General features: G+C 53.9%; 11 protein-coding genes across 11 annotated transcripts; 7 read left to right on the top strand and 4 right to left on the bottom strand.

Annotated features, from left to right (window-relative positions):
- Positions 1-451: 451 nt before the first annotated feature.
- J4E92_003127 (uncharacterized protein) lies at positions 452-1,088 on the top strand (the record flags this gene model as incomplete). Its single annotated transcript, XM_051494526.1, has 2 exons — positions 452-708; positions 779-1,088. 2 exons carry the CDS (start codon positions 452-454, stop codon positions 1,086-1,088), a joined length of 567 nt encoding a protein of 188 aa, XP_051354819.1.
- A 285-nt stretch (positions 1,089-1,373) lies between these two features.
- On the top strand, positions 1,374-2,502 carry J4E92_003126 (uncharacterized protein; the record flags this gene model as incomplete). The annotated part of the gene is made up of 3 exons (XM_051494525.1): positions 1,374-1,378; positions 1,638-1,925; positions 2,028-2,502. 3 exons carry the CDS (start codon positions 1,374-1,376, stop codon positions 2,500-2,502), a joined length of 768 nt encoding a protein of 255 aa, XP_051354818.1.
- A 127-nt stretch (positions 2,503-2,629) lies between these two features.
- Positions 2,630-3,586, bottom strand: J4E92_003125 (uncharacterized protein; the record flags this gene model as incomplete). Its single annotated transcript, XM_051494524.1, has 1 exon — positions 2,630-3,586. One exon carries the CDS (start codon positions 3,584-3,586, stop codon positions 2,630-2,632), a length of 957 nt encoding a protein of 318 aa, XP_051354817.1.
- Positions 3,587-5,747: 2,161 nt separating this feature from the next.
- On the top strand, positions 5,748-7,195 carry J4E92_003124 (uncharacterized protein; the record flags this gene model as incomplete). The annotated part of the gene is made up of 3 exons (XM_051494523.1): positions 5,748-6,121; positions 6,192-6,290; positions 6,343-7,195. The coding sequence occupies 3 exons, from the start codon at positions 5,748-5,750 to the stop codon at positions 7,193-7,195; spliced, it is 1,326 nt and encodes a 441-aa protein (XP_051354816.1).
- Positions 7,196-7,610: 415 nt separating this feature from the next.
- J4E92_003123 (uncharacterized protein) lies at positions 7,611-8,276 on the bottom strand (the record flags this gene model as incomplete). Its single annotated transcript, XM_051494522.1, has 1 exon — positions 7,611-8,276. The coding sequence occupies one exon, from the start codon at positions 8,274-8,276 to the stop codon at positions 7,611-7,613; it is 666 nt and encodes a 221-aa protein (XP_051354815.1).
- A 1,533-nt stretch (positions 8,277-9,809) lies between these two features.
- Positions 9,810-13,880, top strand: J4E92_003122 (uncharacterized protein; the record flags this gene model as incomplete). The annotated part of the gene is made up of 1 exon (XM_051494521.1): positions 9,810-13,880. One exon carries the CDS (start codon positions 9,810-9,812, stop codon positions 13,878-13,880), a length of 4,071 nt encoding a protein of 1,356 aa, XP_051354814.1.
- Positions 13,881-14,251: 371 nt separating this feature from the next.
- Positions 14,252-15,102, top strand: J4E92_003121 (uncharacterized protein; the record flags this gene model as incomplete). Its single annotated transcript, XM_051494520.1, has 2 exons — positions 14,252-14,389; positions 14,473-15,102. The coding sequence occupies 2 exons, from the start codon at positions 14,252-14,254 to the stop codon at positions 15,100-15,102; spliced, it is 768 nt and encodes a 255-aa protein (XP_051354813.1).
- Positions 15,103-15,395: 293 nt separating this feature from the next.
- On the top strand, positions 15,396-16,303 carry J4E92_003120 (uncharacterized protein; the record flags this gene model as incomplete). Its single annotated transcript, XM_051494519.1, has 2 exons — positions 15,396-15,539; positions 15,623-16,303. 2 exons carry the CDS (start codon positions 15,396-15,398, stop codon positions 16,301-16,303), a joined length of 825 nt encoding a protein of 274 aa, XP_051354812.1.
- A 427-nt stretch (positions 16,304-16,730) lies between these two features.
- Positions 16,731-19,056, bottom strand: J4E92_003119 (uncharacterized protein; the record flags this gene model as incomplete). The annotated part of the gene is made up of 2 exons (XM_051494518.1): positions 16,731-18,777; positions 18,824-19,056. 2 exons carry the CDS (start codon positions 19,054-19,056, stop codon positions 16,731-16,733), a joined length of 2,280 nt encoding a protein of 759 aa, XP_051354811.1.
- A 432-nt stretch (positions 19,057-19,488) lies between these two features.
- J4E92_003118 (uncharacterized protein) lies at positions 19,489-20,265 on the top strand (the record flags this gene model as incomplete). Its single annotated transcript, XM_051494517.1, has 2 exons — positions 19,489-19,525; positions 19,634-20,265. 2 exons carry the CDS (start codon positions 19,489-19,491, stop codon positions 20,263-20,265), a joined length of 669 nt encoding a protein of 222 aa, XP_051354810.1.
- A 293-nt stretch (positions 20,266-20,558) lies between these two features.
- On the bottom strand, positions 20,559-23,225 carry J4E92_003117 (uncharacterized protein; the record flags this gene model as incomplete). The annotated part of the gene is made up of 3 exons (XM_051494516.1): positions 20,559-21,934; positions 21,981-23,199; positions 23,220-23,225. 3 exons carry the CDS (start codon positions 23,223-23,225, stop codon positions 20,559-20,561), a joined length of 2,601 nt encoding a protein of 866 aa, XP_051354809.1.
- Positions 23,226-26,678: the final 3,453 nt, after the last annotated feature.

Below are 26,678 nucleotides of genomic sequence, written 5' to 3'. Positions count from 1 at the left end.
GGATATCGTCGCTTAATGACTCCCTCTCTTACGGTGCTGGAAAGCTCCGTCTGGGCCAGCCGTTTGTGATTTGCATTACATTGGCGTTTGGAGCGAAGATTGTATGATAAGGAAGTGGGTTCTTGATGACAGCGAATCAGCTTTCTATTTCGGAGTATTTGTGTATCTTTTACGAAAAGTATGGGCAGCGCGTCTGGTGCATTTTGGTGCGCTGATTGTTTGTGTTTACGCGACGTCACCGCTAGTCGTGCCTTCCGCAGTCGGCTCTCAATATTCTAGCCGGCTTCACATCGAATCCGCGTTTTCACCGCTTACTGCTATTGCAATCTCTTGTCGTCCAAAAGTCTCTGCTCCTCTGCAAATTTCCCTGCCTTGACACAACCACAACCACTCCGCCTACTTCATCCTACAGAACCTACACCATCACCGAAAGCACATCACCTCCTTCACGATGAAGTTCCTCAACGCCGCTCTGCTACTTGCTCTGAGCATCTGCAACGTCACCAACACTGTTGCGGTGCCCACTGCATCCTCCGATGTTGCCATGTTGACCTCCGACGCCGCAGCGAGACAAGATCCACCTGCTCACGGCATGTGCTACCTCTACCTCAACATCGTCGAGAAGAAGCCCCAGAACCCGCAAGACATCGACACTACCGTCTGGGTTGCCCTTTCAGACGGCCAGAACAAGACGATCGAAGGCATGACGTACGTAAACCACTCTCACCATGACCGACCTGCCAGTCATGACAGAAGTACACACATTGACATCACGCAGTTGGGACGACGGTGAGCCTCTCAAAGGCATGCTCAACGGAAAGTCGATCGACGGCAAGCCACCGGGCCAAGCACTCAAGATCCACGGCCTCTTCAAGCCCACGGACACCTTCAGCCTCAGGTGGATCAACATGACTCCTGGTGCACACTGGGAGTGGTTCAAGTTCCAGTATACTGGCGGTATGGTCGGCACTATCGAGTTCGACGATAGCTTCAAGGGCTGGAAGGATGCTTCGTGCAACCGCACTGAGTGGGTCAACCAGGACCGGGATTATTGGGACAGGTTGTCGACCTGCTACTTCGAGTGCTAAGCATCGTCGGGAAAGATACAAGAAGGATTGATGGTTGGTGTGCGTGGCGTCTGGGGCGATGTATAGATCTATCTGCAGACAAGTACTTTCTCTGCACGTGATCTTCACGTTGCTATCTCGACAAGCTCATGGGTAACATAGAAAGAATCCATCGAATCTCTTTCGATAGCTCCAATATTTGGCATATCGTTGTGCCACACCGTGTTCTGACGTGCTACGAAGACTGAAACGACGTCCGACGTTCCGCCTCACCGCCCAATTTGGACACGGAGGATCCACTCCGCCATGTAGTAATATGCGCCCAATCTAAATTGAGTCACGTCCACGCCTTCTAGAATTAACATGGAATAATCCACCAAAAAGCAGCAGGCGATCGCTAAACAAGCATTCTACTAATCTACGGATACCGGGTCGAACATGGTTACACTGCAGAACTACATGCAGATAGTACTGAGAAAGGACTCGACTATTCCAGTATATAAACCACAACATCGAGCGACGGGAACACGGTCAACAAGATTAAACACAACCAGCTGCTATCCACTGCAGCTCGCTTAGTACTATCATCATGTTCATCTCTGCCATCTCGCTCCTCGGTTTCATCACCTCCGCATCGGCTCACGGCTACCTGAAGTCCATCTCGGTCAATGGCGGAGCCAACTACCTAGCCTGGCAAGTCGGCCAAGACGACTACCTCACTCCCGAACCTGTTCGCTACGCGCGTCGCATCAAAGACAACGGACCGGTTCCTGATTTTACGTCCAAAGACATTACGTGCAATGTGGGAGGTAACCTGCCAGCGAAAGGCGTTATACCGGTTGTGCCGGGGGATAAGGTGTATGTTGTTTCTTTCTCCTGCTCTCCTCCCTAGCATTCTGCGGGATGAAAAGCATCAACACACCATCTCCGACTTCGACACTCACGCTGACATCCACCCAGCAAACTCCAATGGGACCAATGGGGCTCCTCGCACTCCGGCCCAGTAATGAACTACCTCGCCTCCTGCGGCAGCAACTGCACAAACTTCAAAGGTGACACCGGAACCCCCTGGGTCAAATTCGACCAAATGGGCTACGACACCAGCAAATCCCCTCCCTGGGGCTCCGACTACCTCGCCAAGCAAGGCGCCAGCTGGACCGTTACCATACCCGCTGGCCTGAAGCCCGGTGAGTACCTGCTCAGGCACGAGATACTGGGGCTGCATGTTGCGGGGACGAGGATGGGGGCGCAGTTTTATCCGGCGTGTGTGCAGATAAAGGTGGGTGGGAGTGGGGAGAAGAGTCTGCCGGGCGGTGTGGGACTGCCCGGGGCGTATGATCCGGATGATAAGGAGGGGGTGCTTGTGCAGCTTTGGCAGGTGCAGGCGGGGCAGAGGGGGTATACGCCGCCGGGTGGGCCGGTGAAGACGATTTAGGTCGTGAGGGGTAGAGGGTGGGAGGATAGAACTGTGTGGTGTGCCATGGCTGTGAGGAGAGGATGTATATATTAGAGAATAGTAACTTTCATGTCCCCTTCCAAACCTTGCTCCAGCTCTGCCGCTCCTAAGAGCGGGCCGCCAGATCTACAGCCTCACGAACCACTTCTTCGAGTGTCACCTTGGGAAGCCCTAGCTTACCATTCCAGATCTCTTGTTCAGCCTCGAAATCGTAACCAACATCTACATCAGCCCCGAAACTGATTGCCAACAACCGAAACGTTGCATTCAAATCCCCTGCTTCGAATTTCTCTCGAAACTGCTTGATCTCTGTGCCGCTCTCCTTCCCCTCAACGTGGAACTTGGCCTTAGTCTCCCCTTCCAGTGCTTCGACAATCTGCCTGGTGCTGACCGTGAAGTCACATAAGAAGATCTGCTTGTTTGCGGTCAACTCAGGATAAACCAAGACCCTTGCAACTGCAAGGCTGGTGTTCTTACTACTCGTAGCGGCAAAGCGCCTATTCCCAGAATCGTACACCGTCGCCTGCCTCCCCTTCAGATCTATGCCGAGGAAGTTACCAGATTTTGATGGATCGAGTGCCCAGTCCAGCCAACTACCACAACAGATGCTGCTCCACATCATCTTTCCGTGGCTTTCGTCGCATGTCTTGATGAGGTACTCCAGCATTTCTCCCTTGAGGTCGTATGTCGGTACGAGGGCGCGAGCCCGGGGATCTAGATTGTTGGCGCCGAATTCGCTGGGGATGAAGCGTTTTACGCCTGCTGCAAGTGCGGCGTCGATGAGGCGGAATGCTAGACCATCTTTTCCGCCAGCGGTGATTGGGCTGGTGGATAACGCGACTACGACTGCATCTTGATCCTTGAAGGCTTCTGTGAGCTCCTCTGTCGTGAAGGCGTCCGAGATTTTGATGGTGGGGATGTGAGATGGGAACGAGGCTGATGAAGAGGCGCGGCTGACGATGGTTACGTTGAAGGAGGGTTCCGCGAGGAGCGCGTCAAGTATGGGTGCACCAACAGAACCGGATGCTCCTAGGATGATGACGTTCTTTATGAGGCTGGACATGATGACACCCTTCGTCGCGACTTATCTCTCGTGCTGAATGAGATGGAGTTTGGTTGATGATGCGTTGCTCATCAACGAGCGCCTGCTCTTATACTAAACCGTCCATCCACCGCATCGGTGCCCATGGTGCCATGCTCTATAATCGACCTGCGCAACTGGCGACACTTTGAGTGCCGCAAAGGCATCTGATGCATCGGCTGCCGCATGGCAATGATGTTCAATGAGTTACCGGTATGTTTCGGCACGCTCTCTGCGCGATGATAGGTTCTGTAGAGCGATTACATGAAGTTAATAAGCAGCACGTGACTGTGAGAGGCATCTGCGGCATCATGCAATGCGCAGTTCGGCGGTTGCATTTGCCAATGTATAGTAATCGGTTAGGATGGGTAAGCAACTGAGTCTTCACTGCAGCGATCTGTTGAGTTACTCAGCCTGATGCCGGTTGAGGCGATGTGGTGTGTGCCGCTATCGAAACGAGATAACCCAGTCCAGCATTGGTAGGATGTCGCATGCCTTCTGAATGTCAGAAACTGCACATGCATGCCGATCTAGTATCAGTAAGCGTATTCGCCAACTAGAGGGAGACAAGGCATCTGATGCGAACACGCGTTGGTGGGTGTGGGAGGTGAACAAGCCAAGTGCTAGCTGCAGCACTTTTCGTGACACGCGCTAAGATTGCGCGCCTCCATCTAGCAGCTTGCTCCTGCACACTCGACCACCTGCATCATCCAGTACAGTACTGCCGATGCTGCATTACTCCAATCATAGCATGTTGGCTTCACGAAGTCGCGCAGGAGCCAAAATCAGCTGCATGACTGATGTTTCCACCTCGGCTGCTGCCGCCTGCTCCTGATCCGGCGGTTCTTCTGCGCAGTACACCAAAGCCTTGCGCCACAGTCTTACGAGCAACTGTTACAGGAAAGATACCATGAGCAACCTACCTTTCACAGAAGGACGCCCATCAGCGCTTGACTCATTACTAACCACATACTTTGACGAGAATAGTGTGGAAATGAGGATAAAGAGGAAGACACTGGTGCACTGGTTGCGATTTGGACACAGTACACCACTTCTCCGCTTTCTACCATGACGGCAACATCCGAACATCTCGAAGCTTTTGCACCTTTGACATGGGCTACACCGTACCTGACATCTCCCAGCTGGATTGCATGTGACCGCCAGCGAGGCACCGAACCGGGTGAGGATACGGACCGATTTTGTCGCGACACAATGCGCGCGAACAACGGCGTGAGAAACTGGCTCGAGCTGTACGAGAAGCCGGCGCCGGGCGCCAAAGTCACCAAGTCGATATCTCTGATCAGGTATGGAACCGGCTTGAACGGCTTTCCCGGCATCTGCCACGGTGGCGCATTATTGACGCTCATGGACGAAGCAATGCTGCATATCCTGGTTGCCAATACTGTGCTTGAACATGGCCTTGGCTTTATGAAAGTAGGAGAAGACTATTGGAGACTCCAGCTTCATGATGGAAAGTCGGCACAAGAGGTGCTTAAGGGCCGATTAGCCACAGCCACCATGGACGTGAAGCTTCTGGCGCCGGTGTTATGCCCTGGTGTTGTCGGCATTGAAACGATTGTACTTGGGGACACAGGGAACAAAATGCGGATGAAAGCCACGATGAGGGATCGACAGGGCAAGCCGCTACTTACAGTCGAGGGGCTGTGGATCAAGATTCGCGGTGCTGCAAAACTATAACCACAACCACCGCCAGTGTGCGAAGCAAACCACGACAATCGCACACGCTTCTCAGTTCTCCGTCTCACTCTATATTTCCTATCGCAGGCTCGAGTAACCTGCCACCCAACGTCTATCTTCATCGCACGTGCGCAGGGATCCCGGATGATCTCGCATTGATCTCGGGCACGCTAACCCACCCGAGACCTGCGAGCTATTGGTCCTTCCTGCAACGGTAAACCTCCGAAATCAATGCCTGCAACAATATGTGCACTGCGCAGCATGTAAACACACATGCCATCCCTTTGGCCTACCATTCGTTATGACGTCTCAGGTAGCCTAACCTATCCCGCACCACACCTGCGAGTCAACATCAAGGTCGTTGTATACTTAAGAGCAAGCCTACATTGGTAGAAATTTGATCAGACTGCACGATCAAGTTGTCAAGTCCTCAACACAGTTCAAGATGCATTCCATTCTGGCTTCCGTCTACGCTCTCTCTTCCCTGCTTCCCCTCGCCATTGCCCAAACCTCCGGCACGTTCAACACCCTCACATTCAATGTCGCTGGTCTTCCTGCTGCCCTGAACGGTAACGATGTTCCCGGTGATAAGACAACAAACACTGCCCGTATTGGAAAGTTGTTCTCTCAATACGATATCGGTGTCATCAACGTTCAAGAGGACTTCAACTACCATGCCACACTATATGCCAACGACGATCACCCATATAGGACGCCTACCAGCGGAGGAGTGCCATTTGGCAGCGGCTTGAACACTTTGAGCAACTATCCTTACACTGGATTTCAGCGAGTCAAGTGGAACACGTGCAGTACTTTCGAGTAAGTCAAGCTCAAACGATGGCACAAACACATTGCATAGTACGACACTGACATAACACTCTGTCAACAGTAGTGCGGACTGCCTCACACCCAAGGGCTTCACTTTCATGCGTGTCAAGATTGCCGAAGGCGCAGTAGTCGACATGTACAACCTACACGCCGATGCCGGGTAAGTCACCCTACTTCCTTCAACCCTATGACAACCCACTAACCCTCCATAGCACCACAGCCGCCGACAACAAGGCCCGCGCAGCCAACCTGCGCCAAGTCTCCGACTACATCAAGGCCAACTCCGCCGGCAACGCCGTCGTCGTCTTCGGCGACTCAAACTCGCGTTACACACGCACCGACGACATCCCCGACGTTTTCAAGACCGAAAACGGCATGACGGATGTCTGGCTCGAGCTCGTCAAGAACGGTGTCCCACCTGCCAAGGGTGCCGACGCGCTTCTCTGCTCGAACCCCTCTACGACCAACGAGTGCGAGATCGTCGACAAGACCTGGTACCGCGGCTCTGACGCTGTAACGCTCAAGGCCACGAAGTTCGACTACGCAGGCCACATGTTCCTCCAGGAGAACGGCGACTTGTTGAGCGACCACAACGGTGTGCTCGTAGACTTTTCTTGGAGCCTGAATGCCCGCCGAAGCGTGTCTGATGTGTTTGGCGGTGAAGAAGGTACGTGGTACAATGATCTGAGTGCCATCGCCAGTCTCGCCAGCCCGAAGGTGTCTTCCATCACACTCCGTGGCAAGGAGCGCGTTGATGCTGTTTCCGTTAGCTTGGCTTCTGGACAGACGCTTTCGCATGGTGGGACTGGTGGCGAGGCGACTACGCTCACTTTGGCTGCGGATGAGACGCTGACTTCTGCGCAGCTGTGTCAGGGTCAGAAGAACGGTAAGACGAGGATCTTCTATGCGCTGTTTACGACTAGTGCTGGGAAGACGGTTTCTACTGGTGTCAAGACGGATGACTGTGTTACGAGGACTGCGGGGACTGGTCGTGGTATTGTTGGTTTCCTTGGTCGTTCGGGCGATGAGGTTGACCAGTTGGGATTCATCTACTCGAGCGCTTAAGAATGTTTGATGTACGTGGCCCTTAGTTGGATCAATGGAATGTCTCATGCCCCTACAATTAATTTCGATCAACAATAACTGAAAAGTTAAATGCCTGAGTGAGCATGTGTAGTTTGCTTTAGGAAGCGGGTAGATGCTGACTGCAAGCACATGTGAACTGCACTCGCGATGTCCATGTTGTTACATTGAGCTGTTCACGTATCCTACATATCGATAAAGCAAATCCGCCTCCCCAAAATAGTGTGTATCAAAGGAAATAACAAGAAAGAAACCGTAGCTGAGAACAAATCATCCTCTCATCCTCCCACTGGATTGCCAAGAAAAGAAACATGACGTCTTGCAGTCGTAGTCGACCACCCATCAAAGATCAAATGAGACCAGCTCTGAGATTACACCATGACAAAGACGTCCGTCTCTAAGCATAAACCCAGTACTGCGCCTCATAATCCACAGTAACCACCTGACCAGGTGTCATACCATCGCAAGTCGCTGGTGCCATTCCACCCACAGTGTTGAGCCGGTACACCATCTTGACACCACTAGTCGAAGCTGTTTGCGCTTCGAGCCTGAGCCACTTCACATCCTTAGTCGCATCGGGCGCAGGCGTATCGTCGACTTTCTTAGCCACCGTGTTGCCAAGACCAAGGATGTCGAAGTCGGGAGTAGTAGTGTCGAGGAAGAAGTGCGTGCCGATGGATGCGGATTCTTGGACGCGGCCTAGAGATGCAGTGCCAGCGGTAGGGTTGGATGAGATTTCGCAGGAGGCGTTGAAGAGTTGGGCTAGAGCGCCAATTGCGGCTGGTGTGGCTGTCGCGTTGCTGCATGTGTAGTTTTGTGTGCCCATGCCGAGCGCGACAAGAACGAGGGACATGTCGGCTGTTGGTGGTGGGAGCGCAGAGGCGGGCTGCTGGATGCCGCTGAGGTCGCAAGATGGTGCTTCAGGTTGCGCGGGGTCTGCAGGCGCGGTAGTGTTGGCGGTATCGTCGCAACCTTGACGAGGATAGATTTGTGGGAGGCGCGAAGGCGCAGTCATGGCCATTGGGATGAGCGCAAAGGCCGTGAGAAAGAGTGAGGCGTGCATAGTGACGGTTTTCGGTAAAGAGTGCTTTTGAAAATCGAAAGACTTTTGTGTATCCTGAAGATATGGATAAGAAAGAAGGTGTTGGTGGAATTAACGAGTATGCGAACGAAGGTAGAGCTACCAGAGCCCGAAGAAACGAATGAAGAACGAGATGAGGAGGCTGAAAGGCTGAAAGCTGGATAATTGCGCTTGCTCTGGTTCAACCTAGATGAAGACGTCAGACGACTTATATAAAGTTCTGTCATCCCTTCGTCGGACCTTCTCAGGTAGCTTCTACATGGATTTAGATTGCAAATGCGGGTGATAACATGTCAAAACGTTTGACATGATCCTTAGGTCGATGTTGGTGTTTCGACAGGATCAAGATACGTTGGTACATGGATTAACGGTTGAAGTGCCGTGGTGTCGGGCGAGAGCGCGGTTTCGCGTAGGAGAATCTGTCGCGAGTCAGTGTGGCCAACGGTCTTCTGAAACGAGGCTTCCCAGCCTTGCGGTAGAAGAGCGTTGACGACGTTTGCAAAGACAAACAACCCGTGGGTCCTTCGATGCTGGCCAAGCTGCTAAGAGATTTTGAAGATCATAACAGGTCGTCAATATAACCTGCAAAGTTCAATGGCGCGCTGCGAAGTCTGTGTTGTAAGATTCGTCGTGCGCGCCACGATGCGCCGTCGTCGAACCTAAGGCGACAGGAGCCCTAGCTTTCTTAGGAAGGAAGCCACTTCAGAAGAGCCGCAATCTCACCCTGTCTGCGGCGTAGCTACAGGGAAATCTCATCAAGGACAGAAGTTCCATGTGACTAGTAGACAGTGTTGCTGAAACTGGTACCTGGGTACCTGCAGAACCTGCCACAGAACCTGAAACGTGGGGGATGAGCTGACGGCCCGAAATGGGGCAGGAAACATATCGTGTGCAGTTCGTCCGCTATCACGCTGAAACAACCGCGACCGCTACCCAACTACGCCGCAGTCGTTGAGATGTCTCGCGATGCTTTTGCCGCGTGTTGGTCTTCACGTGGGCCGCTCGCCGCCTGCAGGCAGGATGTCATCACCCGTTTCCCCAGACGTCGAACGTAACAGAAACCTTACCTGCGTAGAAGTGAGGAGTCGGTCCGCATTAGTGCAAGGCCAGCAGAAGGCCAGCCTGCACCTCCAGGTTCGAGACCGTGCGGTGGCTTGCCCTAGGTTTCCAAGGTCAGCACTTGTGGCAAAACGCGAGTAGGCAGGAAGCGTGTTCGTCCGTGTTGAATACGGTCGATGTAGAAGACCGCGAGCATCGCTCCGGCGACAGTGCTGTATCTAAGATCACCGGCGCTGCTGGAGATTCGGAGAGTCGCGTCGTGATGATCCGAGTGAGACGGCCATATCGTCGGCCCTGAGTTCGTCGAATCGGATCGAGCTAGCGTCATTGCTCTTTCCGCAGCTCCGCCTCAGCCTACACGTGTGTGCACTACGCAACGCCCTCATGTAGAACCTCTTTAGAAATACGCTGCCTCGGTTCTTTGGGTATGCGATAGTAATCACCCCACGACACACCATGGAACGAAGAGTGAGCCTCAAAGACCTCATTCGTAATGCCGGCGTCATCCCCGTCGAACAGCGCCAAGCAGTCCTCCCGGCCCCAACACAGCCGGCCATCTCAGTCAGCGACGAGGACATCTCGCAGGCGCGAAACATCCTGCTTGAACGGAGGACCAAAAATCCCGAAAGCAAGAATGTGTTGAAGAGCATCTTCAAAAGCTCGAAAGAGAAGGACAAGGGACAGGATGGGGCGCAATTCTCGCAGGAGGAGCTCGACCAAGCCTTGTCCGCTGTCATCCGCAGTCCCACGACTGGACCCGGCCTAATTCAAGCCTTCCTCACTCTGGGCGCGAAAGTGAATATCATCGAGACGATTGACAAGAAGCGAAGATCGAGTAATCAGGCCAACACAGCATTGCGCCGCCGTAGCACGGTGTTGCAGCAGGCCGCAAGCCTGAGGAAAGCCGATGGTGTCAACATCCTCGCCGCCTCTGGCGCGGACCAACAGACCTTGGACGAAGGACTGAAAGCTGCTCTGGCTGCCGGTGATCAAGAAAGTATAGGCCTCTTACTGCGTCACGGAGCAGACCTGAACAACTTCCCCAATGCTTTGGCCAATGCAGTCCGATCGAACGACCTGAACTTTGTCAAGCTTCTGTTGCGAGCACCAAAGCCACTGCGTGCTCAGATTATTAATTCTTGCTTACCTGCAGCGGTCCAGCAAGGCTCGGATGCTGTCATATCTCTGCTGATAGCATACGGCGCTGACCCGAATTTCGACTCCGCAAGCGCTCTCAACATGGCGATTGGAAGACAGGCCTACAAGCTGGCCATCGCTTTGGTCGCTGGCCCGATCCGTCTTAACGAACCGAACCTGCAACATGCGCTCGACACTACCATGAGGCTACCAACGCGGCAAGCGACGCTGCAGTTCCTACAGCTCTTGTTCTGCTGTGGGCTACCTCCCGATAGTCGTGGTCTACCGGACTTCCTCATCTGTCTGGCAAGAGGCAACGACACTGCTGGCGCGAAGATGATGGTCAGCTATGGTGTACCGACCACGGCTGATGATGCAGAGTGTCTGAGAGAGGCCATCGAAAACTCAAACTGGGGCTTAGTGGATGCCATCCTCCAGACGTCCATCGCCCCTCAGCATGCGACATCGGCGCTGGCTGTTTTACCGACCAACACCCCACAGCCAGATAGACTTCGCGTAGTCGACGCTTTGCTAAAGAAAGGCGCATCAGGTCCGCCTCTTGGTCGATTGCTCACGCAAGCCACCAAGGAGAAAGACACTCAGTTGATCGACCTCCTTCTTGGTGCTGGCGCACCTGTCGACTCGGGCGACAACGGCGCACTTCATTTTGCAGTGGTCAATCGAGACCTTCGAACCCTAAAATCTATTCTCAACGCTCGCCCCGCACCAGAGACCCTAGCGAACGTGTTTCCGCTCATCTTCCGTACTGATGGGATCTCGGTATCGGAGCGACGTGAAATTGCGCGGCTATTACTAGAGCACGGTGCAAGTGGTCCTGGTGTTGATCAAGCTCTAGTCAATGCAATTGCGGACACGTCGGCTGGGCGGGATGGGGCCCTGATAACAGACCTCGTTCGCAAAGGTGCAAATGTTGACGAAAGAGCCTTGTCGCTCGCAGTGACACAAGTCGACATCTCTCTTCTGCGTCTACTCTGCAACACTAGACCCAACTCCTCAGCGACGTCGGCAGCCCTACCTCTAGCATTTGATTCACGAGCGGGCAGACACTCAAAAACACTCGAGATCATTGACTTGCTTCTGAACCATGGAATTGAAGAAGTGCCAGCCAGTCAGACCTTACAGATTGCCATCAATGGCGGCCCCGACAACATTGATATCATCGAGCGGCTGCTCACTGCCAGCCCTAGACTGCTAAGCACCGCGTTCAAGTACACGACAGCGATTGAAGATCCTCACATGAAGGCACCAATACTGAATGCTTTACTGAAGCTAGGAGTACCACAAGACGCTCTGGACCAAGCCCTTGCCGCGGAGACACGACAGGCCGTTGCCACAAATGACACAACCAGTACCAGGTTGCTGTTGGGACAAGGAGCATCTGTGAGTCACAACGATGGCGAAGCGTTGAGTGTTGCGGTAGCTTCAGGAAACAGCTCGCTAATGGCATTAATACTCAGTGGACGTCACCAACCATCACGATCTAACGTCACGAGGTCGTTCCGTACACTGTTCACCGACGAGAAGTTGATGCTGGAAGGAAAGAAAGAGAGCATTGGTGAAATGGCACAAGAACTACTGGCCCGTGGAGTGGAACAGTCTGCCATCGATGCAGCTCTGCGACTAGTCCTCAGCAACGAGCATAGTAAGTATACGGAGCCATGGATTGATCTGTTGCTTCAATATCACGCGGATGTCAATACGGCGGATGGGGCATGCTTCGTCTTCGCAGCACAAAAGCACAGTCACACCATCTTTGAGAAGCTCATGCGTCACAACCCCAAGTTCAACGTCGTCGTTCCAGCGTTATTGAGTTCCAAGCTCCAAGACGAAGTAGTCGTTGCCGCAATACAGTCATGCCTCGATCACGGTTGCATACTTGAACAGCTCGGTGTCGGCTATAATAAGCCACCGATACTCATCACCACCATGACTGTGTACCCACGCAATAGCGCGCTCATTACGCTACTCTTGAAGCACGGCTTGAATCCGGAAACAACCATCCCCACGGTTCTCCATTCGTCCTGCGGACCCGAAACTGTGCCCGCACTGCTTTGGGCATTAGCTCAACCACAAAAGCGCATTTCGGACGCCGTTATCTCCGCCCTTTTGGAAGCTGGAGCATCCGTTGACCGACTTTCTGCCGCTTCGGAGACTACGGCACTTATGCTCGCCGCTCGTGAGGGGCGTCATGAGATAGTGAATGCACTAGTCGTGCGGGGTTCGGATGCGGATCTTCGGGATGTCTGGAACAAATCCGCACTCTTCTACGCTAGCAGCAGTTGGTCTGGGGAAGCCACAGTGAAGATACTAGCGCCATGCTCGCTAGCAAATGATGGTGCACTACATGAGTCAGCCAGGGAACTCAACGTCGAGGTCACGAAGGCCTTGTTGGAGCATGCTCACGATCCAAACTACCCATCCCGTCTCCATGGCGGTAGGAATGTCCTTGGGGAGATATGTCTGAATGCGAGAGTCTCGACATCCGCGCATCGCTCGAAGCTTCGCCAGCTACTGCGTCTTCTCCTATCCAAGCGCGTAAACCCCAAATTCCGCGCTCGCAACGAGAAATCTAGTGTCATCCTCGCACTCGACAATGCCTACAGCGCCCTTCCCATCACAGAGGCTCTGCTAGAGACGGAGATATGGCAAGACCTCAACGATGAAGCACACGTCTACTGCGACGCAGCCTCCGGCCTCCATTACTCACCCTACTCCTACGTCGAGCTAATCGCTACACCCGCCCGCGCTCCCGTCAGAAAGGCCCTACTCGATCTACTGCGCGACAAGGCCTGTGTTCCAGTCTACTATTCCTCGTCGGCACTCCAACCCGTTGGAGCAACAGGCATCCCACCCGCGATTGCCAAACTCGTAGATAAGCAAAAGGAACACGAGCTCTCCATCCGCCACGAAAAGGAGAAGTTCGAGCACACTCGCACGATCGAAGAAACAAGCCACAAAGACATCCTCCGACGAAAGCGCGAGAGCCAAACCGTCGAACTAGAACTCCAAACCAAAGCAACACAACACTACACCGCCCTGGAGCAGCAGAAACACGAGTTCGAAGTTCACCGCGTAAAGGAGGCGGAGCGTATGAAGCGGTCTGAACGAGTGGCTTGGCACAACTTGGTACAAGAGCAAGAGCGCGATGCCGCTGCTGCACGAGCGGCTGCGGAGGAAAGGAAGCTCAGGGAGGCTATGGCGGCTGAGAGCAAGATGATTGAGCAGCGGAAACAGGAGTTGGAGCATAGGGCTGGGGTGGAGAGGCGGATGTTGAAGGAGAAGGAGGAGCATTATGAGAGGAATGTTAAGAGGCAGAAGGAGGTTAGACAGATTGAGGGTGGGCCGCCGCAGTGGGGGACTGTGGATTAGTGGTTTGACGGAGGGGTAGTGGGATGATATTACGAGTTTCTTTTTGGGTTGGCGCAATGGTGTGGGTTGGGGGACCGGTCTACAGCGCACTTGAAAGCATTGAATTATCATGGCTTGAACTTCGCATTGTGATGTGCTCTTTTAGTCGTGGACATTTGCAGACTTCGAGGTTTCGTCGCTTCCGCTGGCGCCTGCCTCCAATGTGACCTCGTCATTGCGCATCCTCGGCAACGCACTCACTTTCACCTCGCTCCTTCCTCAACAAAAAGACTTTCCCACGTGCGCGCTCGCTCACCTCACCAGCACCCCGTCTCTGGTTCTGATTCCTTCACACCACCTCAATCCTCTGCCACAACGGCGCCTCTACGACTATGGATCCGCATCAGCAGCACGGGGTACGAATCAAGGAAGAGCATGATGAGCTCGGAATTTGGGTACCAGTGAAGCAAGAGTGCTTTTCCGAGGAGCGCCTCCCCGCTGTCGTCCCCAAAGTCGAGCCTATCGATGATGTAAGTACGCCTGCTTCCACAAAGAGCTCGTGACATCAACACAATACTATATCTGATAGCATGCGCTAACCCTACATCATCAGGACGACATGATCTCCACCCAGCGAAAGAACAACAGGAAAGCCAATCGAGTTAGACAGACAACGAAGGATAAAAACCGCATCAAACGTCTCGAGACGGAGCTCAGACAGGCTCACGACGATTTCTCAGCGCAGCGAATGAAAGACATTGAGAGAAACCTCATCTTCACCCAAGCGGCTATCACCACTCCAAAGAAGCCTGGCACTATCAAGCACCTGTTGCTTGAGAATCTTCAACTGCAGAAGAGACTTGAGGAGACGCAGCAAGAGGTCGAAACCACAAAGCGCAACGCTGAAGCGTACAACAACAGCGTCGAGCACAAGAAAGACGTGGAAGACCAGGAAGTGATAAGGCAACTATGGGACAACGTTGCAGCTGAACAGGCTCGTAATAGAGAGTTGAAGCTCAACCTAGAGCATCAGGGTAAGAAGCTGAAAGCGGAAGGAAGGAAAAGGAGGAAGGCTGAAGAGCGGTTGCGCGAGGTTGCGGATCGGTTATACCGCTTTACTGGTTTCGAGGAATATCCGTCTGAGGAGAGTGAAGAGGAGCTTGAGGAAGGAGAGATACTCGAGGACGAAGAGATCATGGAACAAGTGTTCATCAAGGATGAAGAGTTGATGGAGGATGACTGATAGCGAGCAACGCAAGACATATGCGAAAAGCTGCACAATGAGGCGAAGCTCTTATACAGAAGTTATCATAGCTTGAACGTTGCATTAGGCTATACTATTCTAGTCACCCGCGATGTGTCTGATCGTTTGCGCACCTCCTTGGCGGCGCACTCACCTTCACTTCGCTCTTTCCTCGTTCGTGAACTTCGCCACGTGCACGTTTGCTACCTAGGTAACCTTACAACACCCCGCTTATACAATCTGAACTTCTCCACACCACTTCAGCCCTAACTCGCAACGGCGACCCAGCTATCATGGAACAGTATCAGCAGTACGTAACACAAGTCAAGGATGAGGAGGAAGATGACGAGCTCGATAACTGGATACCGCTAAAGCAGGAGCAAGACCTCGACGAGCGCGTTCCCGCTGTCGTACCCAAAGCCGGATCATCTGGCGAGGTGAGTGCGCTCAGTCTACGGACAAGCTCACCGAATGGCGCACTGTCGTCTCTCAATGCACATACTAACTACAACATCAACAGGGCACTCTTACTTCCTATAGACGAGAGAATAAACGCGATCGATTTCGAGAGATCCACCGTTCCACCGGTAAACGAGGACGCAGACAAAGAGACCCCCAGCGACTACCAAAGAGAGTGTACCTAGCAGAGAAAAAACGAAAAGTCGAAGCCATGAGCCACCAGCCCGGCATCGTTGATACACGGAACTCTCGAATCAACCAGGAGCTCGATGACACCCGCAAGATGATAGAAGACCTCAAAGCGCGCCAAAGAGTGGGTGCACCGAATACACAAACCTCGCCACCTCATCAAGAACCCGAGCCAAGCGTTATGACCAAGGAAACACGTAACATAGCAGCCATAAGAGCGGATATAGCACGGCTGGAGCAGGAACTAAAAGAAGCGTGTCGGGAGGGCGAGAACGCCATACGCGATACCCGCGCCGCCGATAACAACGACGGCGATGTTGAGGCTCTGGAGAAAGAGCTTGCGAGGGAGCAAGGGAAGGATAGGGCGATGTTTAGGAGGATGCAGAAAGCGCTCAAGAAGGAGCAGGAAAAGAGTGAAGAAGTGCATAGTGACTCACATCAGGTCAACGAGCAGGAGGTCGGCATGACAGGCTGGTCGGGACTTCGTGATCTACCGATTAGACAACTCATCAAGGTTGAAGACGAAGATATGGAGTTTGAGAACGAGGAATAGCACGGAGGGTGTGAGGAATGACGAGGAAAGCGTGTGTGTCTGTCGATGATACTCATTGCGAAGCTTGGAGAAGGACTGCGAGGGTGCACGTGCCAGCAAAGAACAACCATCGTGAGAGAGATGTATGCGAACTCTGAATGTATTGTGATAGTCAGGGTGAGATGATGACGAGACACATCGTAGCATGAACACATGTAGTAGCCATGATGTAGCATGCTGATAATGGTGATACATCTGACTAAACATCGTATGTGATTTCATCCCCTTCCCCTTTCATATGCAATGTCACACTTCCAAAGTTGAGAAGCAACATAACATTCATTCGTTCTCTGAACCATCATCGGGTATAAACTCCACTTCCCTCCCACTCCACATATCCACATAACATTCATATACAATACCACCCCATCACCTCCATCACACCCCATCACTGCACCTCAAAAACCCCACTAACCCCCTCAAACTCCTCAACCGCTCCCCCAACTTTCTTAGCATCCCCATAATACCTAATCCTGTACCTCCCCTTCTCCACCCCCATAACCGCCGTATCCCAACTAATCGTCACATCACTCGTGCCCGTAAGCCCATTCACCCTCTTCCACTGATAGACGACCTCCCAATCCTCGTCGTTCTTAACCTGCGTCCACGTCCCACCACCATCACCATCACTATCACTGCTCTGTTTCTCTATAGCAGCAAACGTGCCTTCAAGACGGAGATTGTTACGCGGATTCGCGCCGACGAACGTCGCGGAGACGGTGGCGCCGCGGGCGTATGTGGGCAGGACGTCTTTTGTGACTTGGCCGAAGGAGCGGCCGAAGCCGGGGCCGTCGTAGACGACGCCGGTGATGAGGGAGATGGATTTGTCGCGGTTGTCCGGGGGCGAGGGGCCGGGCGGAGGGGGTTGGAGGGAGGAGTCGGATAGGTAGGGGAGGTAGGTTAGTGTGGCGTTGATGTAGGCGTTTAGGGTGTGGGGCCCGTAGAGAGTGGATGCGCCTTCGTAGCGCTGGATGCCGTATTCTTCTTCCGTGGCGATGTAGTGCGTGTAGCTGTTTGCTGGGCCGCCTAGGACCACAATGGGCGAGGTGGCGATGTCGGAGGAGACGACGGCGTTGTGGACGGCTTCGCGCCAGCGGCGGCCGGACATGGTTGTTGCTTCGCCGGGGGAGACGATGATGACGAGCTGGCCGACACGCAGGACTTGGATGTCGACGATGTTTGGGGACCAGGGGTATGGTACGTTGGCTTGGCCGACGTTCAGTAAGACGGGCTTGGGGTACTGGCACTCCTTTTGCTCTTTGCTTGGTGGTGCGATGGCGCTGCCGACGAGGTTCCAGAAGGGATTTGAGGGCGCACCGGGGTCGTTCTGGACAAAGTCAAATGCGCCGGGGCCGTCTGATGTGCCGGCTGCGAAGGAGTTACCCATGGCTGCGGGACATGTATGGACGACGGATCCATTCCCAAGGGTGAAAGTGAAGTTGGAGAAGTCGACATAGGTGTGGAACGAGCGGACTTTGCCGGAGATGGGCGTGAAGGCATTGAAGTCGTAGATGCTCCTCGCACCCTCGGCCTGGCGCCTGCCGATCTCGTAGCAGGACTTGTGGCCTCCGTCGTCCAGACCGAAGAAGGGTCCACGGCCATGGCAGTCCTGGCTCTTTCCTCCGCAGGTGCTGTCGTTGAGTCGGCACTGCTGACCTGACCCGTCTTCGCAATAGGCGCCGAGTACGTTGGGGGTCGTGTCACCGACGTTGGCTTGCGAGAAGCCTGCCACAAAGCCCTCGGCAGCATTTGAGTCGGCCGCATTAGCCTCCATGTCCTTCTCCAGCAAGTATGCGGCCACGCCCTTGTTGTCTCCAGCAATGAGCGTCTGATTTCCTAGCATACTGGTGCCATGGACAGGGAACCAATTCAAGATGCCAATGCTCTTTCCATCACTGGCTCTCGTGAACTTCAGAAGTGTCATAGTCTTGTCGACATTGTCTGTGTAGCGATCGCGTTCTGCTTGGGGGTTGGCGAGGTAGGCGAACAGACTGCGGTTGATGTTCGCATCAGCAATCTTCGCACTGCCAGCGCTAACAGTTCCCAGGGTGAGTCCTTCATGCGCCCTCTTGATAGACAAAAGTGTTCCGTCCACGATCGCACGATAGCTCTGCTTGTCGAAACCCTGACTTGTGATCTGCGGGAGGAGGTAGTTCAACCAGGCTCCCGGTCCGGCATGGCTGTGCGTGCCAGTCACGGCGACATTGTTCTTCCCGTATACAGCGTATTCGGAGCCCATGGCCTGAAGCCCTTCCAAGATGCCATTTCGGATGGCAGTGTCTCCAGACTGTGTGTCGAGGACGAGGTACACGAAGCGTTCGCTGGCTTCGTCCGGGTTGCCGACGATGAAGGCGCGGGAGTAGAGGCGTTGGCGGAGTCCAGATCCGATTTGCGACGAGTTGGCGTAGCCCATCATGTTAAGCTCGACGACGGGACTGTGGCGACGTTAGTACAGTCGCATCTTGTATTCTCGCCACCCACCCAGTGATATCCGCCTTGCCAACGCCGATAAGGTACGAAGAAGCATCGCCAGCCTGCCCTCCATCCTGCTTCTCACTGTTGAAGACATCCTGCTGGGCTCCAGTGTACGTCTGATCGAGGCGCGCATGCCAGAAGTCGACGACGGGGAATCCGAGGTTGATAACGAGCTGGGCGATGATCAACGAGGCAACCAGGGCCGCACCCAGTGCGACTGCGATGTGTGAGCGCGCCATGGCCGCGAAGAGATGTCTGGGCGGAAGTGTGCGGAAAGAAGGTGGAAGCCGTTGGACGGGGCGCGGCGAGGTTCTTGTACGCTACTGCTGGCACCGGAAGCTACGCGTGCCAGACGTGTAGGTGTATAGGGTTGCACATGGGCGTACAGTCGATTGGCAAGGAAGATAGATAGACAGGGAGACAAAGTATCGCCGCTGGCCACACAGCAGCGCGAAGCTTGACAGTCGCGCCTGGCACCTGCATTGCATGACGTTGCGGGGTTCCTCGCCGTCTGGTTGGCGGGGAGCCCGGACGCGATCAGTGCCTAAATCTACCCGTGCAGGCCTGCTTCTCTAGTTTCGCGACACCCTTCCACTTCACCTGCGCATCCAATACACCATCTGCCATCCACCTCGCCCTTATCCCGGCCCGCTGCACGTCGCTTGCCCGCCATGCCCCTCATCCAGGAATCCTACGACCATCTCCCTTGTACGTCCAATTTGCTCCTGCCCCAACACAGCAACCATGTCCGATGCGCCCAGTCACGCGCGACATCTGGACTGATAACCCCCGTATTGCCTCGCTAACCACTTGTAGACGTCGATACGGAGCTCTCAGCTGCGAGCCTGGTCGCAGCCAGACACGCTATCAACGCCGATATCAGAGCCGCGGGCGTAGACACCACAGACATGCATCCGGCGCTTATACCAGCAGCCACGAAATACACACCCACCTTTTCCGATTTCATCACGCGCGAGCATGCGCGCCTCGACGACCATCCTACGTCGAAGCTGTCGGGCGTCGATTTGAAGCGCTATGAGGATCTCGATGCGCCCGAGAGCACGACGCCGACGAGCGACGAGGAGAGGCCGGAGTTGTTGGAGCGCTGGAACAAGGCGCTGAAGCAGGCGTACACGAGCTCGGAGTATGTGCAGGGACGGCTGACGCAGTTGGGGCTGTTGGAGAAATTCGGGAAGAATGCGTGGTTGGTGGGGAACTCGCAGCTGGAGGATATACTCAAGGGCGTCGAGGCCGAGCTGGCGGGTTTGGGCAAGCAGCAAGAAGAGGTGGAGATGGCGAGGAGGGCGCAGCAGGATAGCGCGGGTGCTGAGCTCAAGACGCTCGAGGAGACGTGGAAGAAGGGTGTAGGAAGAGTGCTGGAGACTGAAGTCGCGGCTGAAGGGTTGAAGTTGCAGATTTTGGAGAAGAGGAGGGCAGGCGCGGTTTGAAAATCTCGTCACCTTTGAGTGAAGAGCATAGTTGCATGATACCCAATACACACATCACAAAGAATTACTACACACGCAATATGATTTACGACGAACAGGTCGCAATCAGTGATCATTACTAGGAACTATACAGCTAAAGTAGCAGGGGTACTCATTTATAGAATTGAAAATACACGCCTCATTCGCCATCGCTGCTCTGCTCATCCGCAAAAACAAGTCAAGGAAAAAACGTTTCATCCCTTTTTGGGTATCGAACTCCATCCTCATTAGCTGAAATGAAAGAAGACCATCCACTAGTACACAATACGTTCGTCGAAGACGGGTGCCTCGCGAGAATGGCCATCCTCAACACCCTTCCAGTACACCTTGCCCTTCTCGTTGAAGGTAGCCTGCTCGTCCGTGATGACGAGTCCAGGGACGGTCTTCTGCGTGTCCCTCATCTCGCGCGTGCTGATGCCCATGTCGTCCTTTACGATCCAGATTACGGGTGTGGGGCTGGTGACGGAGGGGTTGAAGAAGGCGCGCTTCTGGATCTCCATGGGCAGCGGCTCTTGCGGGTGGTGGTAGAACTGGTCGAGGGACGCGGAGAGGTTGTGGATCGAGTTCTTCTCGGGGTTGAACATCTTGGCTAGGAAGCCGGGCATGCGGGTGGCCTTGGGGGCGTAGCTGGGGGTGGCATCGGTGGTGTGGACCTTCTCGCCGTTCTGGGTGTGCATGCCGTCCTCGTGGTGGCCGTTGGTGACGCTGCCGTGGGCAGGGGATGGGTCGGTGTAGGCCAGGCGAGCTTCCTCGTGCTTAAGAGCGAATTTCAGAGTGAACTGGAAGACGATGGTGAGGAAGAGGAGCAGGCACATGATGGCCAAGGGACCGACGGCCTGGATATTCTTGGCCGTGGCAATAGCGAACAGACCAATCAGGCAGATCTCAGATAGGTAGATACCGGTCATGAGCTGGCGAAGTGCCTTCTGGTAGGCTTCACCCTTCGTGTCCAGGTTGGTCTCGTACACGTAAAGGAAGTTGTACCTGAAGGCAACGTAGATGAGCGAAAAGCCAATGGTAGCGAAACCGAGGATAAGAGGTGCAATGCCAGAGTAGGTGATACCAATGACAGCCAAGTTGACCCACTTTGGGTACTCAGATCCCCACGATGGAGCCGAGAGCTTAGTAAGCTTGTCGAAGATCTTGCGAGGTGTCTTGCCAGGCAGAATGCGACCCAGGAGCACAACCACGACGAAACCTCCGATGTTGAGCAGAGTACCGGCAGCCGATGAAAGACCCAACAGGATGAAGTAACTGATGTAGAAGTTGGAGGCTTTGGGCAGGCTTGTAGAGAGCAGAGTGAGCACGCTGCCGGGGTTGTCGATGATCTGGTTGATGGCGGATGTGATGGCGCTGGACAGGGTTGCCACAAGGAATACCTGGACGACCTGGAAGGCGAAGTACCAGTTCTGGGTCTTGAGCTCGATCTGACTCCATGTAACGTATCCAGCCAACTTCGCCATCAAGCGACAGACGATCGGCACAAGGGCCATGAGCACGGCAAGCATGACAGCCGGCAGGAGACCGGTAACAACACCCAGGATAACCTGAGGGATGTCCAGAATCCACTCGAGCCAGGAGAAACGGTCAGCCAGGTAGTTGATGTTGGAGATGAGACCGACAAAGGCAACTGGATACGTTAGCTGAGTTCTGTAAATGTGCATAATGGGTCTTACCGGGAATTGCAAAGAAGATGATCATGACAGAGATGAAGGCGGTAGCGACTGCCCAGCGGGCAAGGTGCTCCATGGGCTTGATCTTGAGATTGCCCCAAACGACCTCCTGAGGCACGATACCAAGTTGGCGTGCCTTGAGCTTCTTGTCAGGTCGGGTCTTGCTGCTTTGCATCATCTGCCAGGCGTCCTGCGCATGCCTCTGGGTATCAAACTCGAGGAAGACGGCTCCGACCAATTCACCTTGGCCGTTCCAGTGCTTGTCTTGCTCTTGGGTGATCTTGGGCATGAGCTCAGCAAGGTGAGATCGTCCGTACTCGATAGTGTCAACCTTCTTGCCGATCAGGAACTTGAGCTTGTGGGTGGGTCGCTTCTTGGGGTCAATCCACTTGGTGCCGTCAGATACGTCGCTGGCGACGAAGTGCTTCTTGCCCTTCTCTGCCTTGATGCGGTTCATGTTGGCTTCACGTAGGAGCTGATTCTCGCCATCCTCCAACTTCATGGCAGTCTTGTCACGATCCTCAACCAAGTCGTCCAACTCCTTCGTGTTTGAAGCGACCCAGGCATGCTTGACACCGGGGAACATCTCGAAGAGGGCAGACTGTGACATGGTCGTTGGGACGTTGGTGAACAGAATGGTACGCGAAGACAGGCGACTGGCTCCCCATGGCGAACGACGGTACGCTTGGCGGAGGTTGACGACGTAGAAGGACTCGCGGGCAATGATGCACATGACCATGCTGAGGAAGATGAAGGAGATTCCGGCGTGGGCATAGTAGCGGTTGACATTCTTGCCTTCGGGTTTGACGTTACTCATGGAGAGGAGATCGAGCTGCTCCTGGCCTGCCCCTCCCGTTGCATTGACGGGGAAGAGGACGGGCCATGTGACAAGACATCCCAGGAAACAGGTGACGATGAGGACCTTGAAGAAGCGCACGAACAGGTAGCCGTCAATGGACTGGTGGTCGAGAATGTACTCGTCCTTGAGGTTCTTGAAGTCCTTTATCCATCCTAAGAAGCCTCCGCTCGGCGCGGGCGTCTGTCGTTGCTGCCCCAGATGGTTGAGATAGGTTCTCGGCGCATAGACTCGGCGGAAGTATTTGCGCGCGATAAGGAAAGCGACGACGAAGGCGAGCGCAAGAATAGCAGTCGGCACCAGGGTGGAGACCAAACTGGAAAGGGAGTTGGAGGATTCTTGCTGGGCTTTGCCAACTTCACCACCCTTTGTTATGGTTAGCGCACGTTCATGCTGGTGCTGTCGCGATAGCGAGGGGACTCACGGTGGACGACATGCTGGGCAACGAGGCAGTCGCGTGCCCGTGGGGTGGGAGTGAAGGAGTCGCGAAGGGAAGATGCTTCTTAGGAAATGAGGAGGCTCTAGGACTGCATACAAATAAACAGGACTGCGGGCGCTATACAAGGAGTCCACCAGCCTCTAGTGTGACGTCGTGGTCCAAGCACACTCCACAAATCGGTCCTATCGCGCGACTCGAGCCAGCCCGCTAACGCCTTCAGCTTAGCGGAGCGCATCCAGCTTCTGGACCCTGACACTTCACTGCGGGCTGCATCACCAGCCTCAATTGCGGATGGCTTTTCGCTGCGTGGCGGTGATGCAGCTCGGCGTGGCCGTGAGGTGAGGTGAGACTTTTCACCCACCCATGTCCGGCTCGAAACGCGTCTTTCATGTGAAGGATGCGCGACAAGGGCCCAAGGAAATTACCGAGCTGGCGGAAAAGCAACCTTGTGATTCGCGACATGCGGCGCAAATCCAGTTGAGAGAGCATTGCCAAGCTCCCAGCCTCGCTAGCGATCGTCCTGGATGCGGTACGACAATTACGTCAATCGAGCGTTGTCCGCTGCCGGGCTACCCCTTCTCCTGTCAGGTGTCACTAGACGCCGCCTTGGTTGAAAGCGACCGACAATACAGTGATACAGCGAACAAACACGGCACAGAACCGACTATGCGTTGTTGCGGTTAAGCAGCCGAAACTATGACGATGCCATCTCACCGCACTCTGTGCGCATCCTATCACCTGCACTGCACACAGACACGACACAGACACAGAAAGCCTATTCCCCCCACCGCATCTTGATCCCGCAGTGATAGTCACAATTGATTGACACGCGCAGCCGCTCCTCGCACACAGCGGGAAGGATTGACAACTCCACACCCCCTGTGGGAACCGACGATCTAGATTGAAGCCACATCCCGTCTCACCACGTCTGCGATCTCATCTGCGGCTGCAGCCAATCCCCGGGCCCCTCCTGTGATCTCCACCAACACCAGGTGACGCGCAATATCGACTGGACACAATTTGAGTTTTCGTCTTTTCAGCTCGCTGCCCCTGTTTACACATGCGGGTACACGTGGCGCAGCTTCCAGACCCTGCGTTTTTCGCTGCACCGCCACACGTTCACACCAATCTTTTCCGCGGGGTGTGCGCAATCGTTCTTACGCGCTTGGGCTAGGTGCGCTGCGATTCACGGCCTTTCCAGAGGGATGATGCAATCGCAGAGGTTGTCTTCTAATCAAACAACCTTGGAATAGTCTAGTTCGCACGTGTTATTGAGCTGTCGGCAGTGCCGTCCCATCGATGAAGAGGTAGTATGGTGCTTACTCTGAATCAGATGCACACATGCCTGTCGTCCTCACATGAGCCGATGATGAACCTTCTTTGTTCTTTCAGAGTTTGCTTCAATAGGACCGAACCAGCCGTTGATCTCTTCAGAACCCATAGATAGGCGATACGCGATATTAACCACCGAGCCCCCTGCCACGTCGGCACTGCCGCTGCGAGATGGATCAAGAGTAGCATCTTCTCGTACCACCCACTTCAACATTCGGTATAGAACCCTGAGACCTTTGGACAACAGAAAGCAACAGGCCATCTGCTGACATTAGGTACTGGATGAGGCTAGCGCACATGTAGCATTGTGGCACAGCTGCGGGGACAACAACATGTAAGCTGGACAGTGAGGAAACCACCATGCCACCGCAGACTCGCACGTCGCGATCTCAATTATGTCACTTTGCAACGTTTGCAGCTCAATCCCCTTTCGCAAACTGGTCGCACCGAAATCAGCAGCGGCGGCTGTGGAAGACGACTTTAAATTCAATGCGGCTGGACGAACACCATCGGTTGCCTGGGCTGAGCTTGCTTGGAACGAGCGACGATGTACTATCGCAGAGATTGTCTCTCGCGCTAAGACATGCTCGTTGTGTTCTTACATTTTGCTCATGATGAGGCAACACACGTGGAAAGTGTGGACCATGTCGCAGCAAGATCAAATGGTCGTTTGGGAGGATGTCAAGACTTATATTCCGCGGAATGTCATGGTCTGGATGGAGCTTCCCAGACCTGGGTCAGCCTTTATATGCCTGAAAGTCTTCCTAGGTAACCCACGTCGTCGCGACACTCGCGGGTTGGAGCTCCAATTCCGACTGGACTATGATCCGGACGAAACAGACAGCCCACCAACGAGAAGACGTCGGATCCCTCAGGTCTATTTTCGAGAGACACTCCACCCGATAACATTACAACATATGGTGTCCTGGCTAGACACATGTAACTCCAGCCATACCGAATGCTCTCATCTAACAACGCGACTGGTACCGTTACCGACAAGGGTCTTGGACGTGAGTATGCTTCCCGGGCGAGAACAGTTGCTCGGCAAGCATGACGCATGGCGAGACCAATTCCAGGGCCTTAAATGCAGGCTTCTTCAAACTCACAAAGATCAGACTGGTCGTTACGCTGCGTTGAGCTACTGTTGGGGTACCAGCTTACCCTTAACCACAACTACGACCAATCTGAAGAACCATGAGTCCAATATCGGCTTTGACGAATTACCACGAACCCTACAAGACGCTGTTATGGTTGTGCGCTACCTGGGCATCCGATATATCTGGATTGATTGTCTGTGTATTTTGCAAGACTCTAAAGCAGACTGGGAGCACGAATCAGCACACATGGCAGATGTATACTCCAACGCATATCTCACTGTGGCTGCTGCGCGAGCAGAGTACTGTGATGAGGGATTCCTCGGCCCTCGTGAAATCCCATCCCCGCTCTGCATCAACGTTGAAGATGAAGAGGGCTCATTCGATCTGTACTTTCAAAAGTATGGAATAGTCGGAAAGGTCAGTTGAATTCCATGGACGCTCTTGGTTACTGGAGTTGGATCTGACTCTGTCGAACAGCGCCAGCCTTTGTATCGTCGTGCTTGGGCTGCTCAGGAAAGCCTACTCTCCTACCGAGTTCTCAGCTTCCAATCACAAAGTATGAATTGGAGATGCGCTCATACAGATGAAAGTGAAAACCAATTTCCATCACGTTTCTCGTCCCCACGCGGAAATTATCTCAGTTTAATGGCGGAAGCTTTGAAAGAACCCAGAATGGGAGCCTTCCAAAACAGTTCTTGGGCAAGCTTTACAAAAGACTTCACCCGACGTGAAGTCACCTATGAGACAGACATCTTTCCAGCGATGGCTGGTATTGTCCAAAGAATCCAGACACACACTGGAGACACGTTCTACGTCGGAATGTGGAAGTCTCACTTCTTTGATGGCCTTGCATGGCACCCGATACAGCGTGATTATGAAGAGTACAGTAAAAAACCCAAGACTCTGAAAAAACGACAACAATGGATCGCTCCATCGTGGTCTTGGGCATCTGTAATCGGTAAAATAGATTACAGTAT

Source organism: Alternaria infectoria (assembly GCF_024043175.1).
Source record: "Alternaria infectoria strain BMP 0036 chromosome Unknown scaffold_4, whole genome shotgun sequence".
NCBI lineage: Eukaryota > Fungi > Ascomycota > Dothideomycetes > Pleosporales > Pleosporaceae > Alternaria > Alternaria infectoria.
This window is presented reverse-complemented; position numbering and strand designations above follow the sequence as displayed.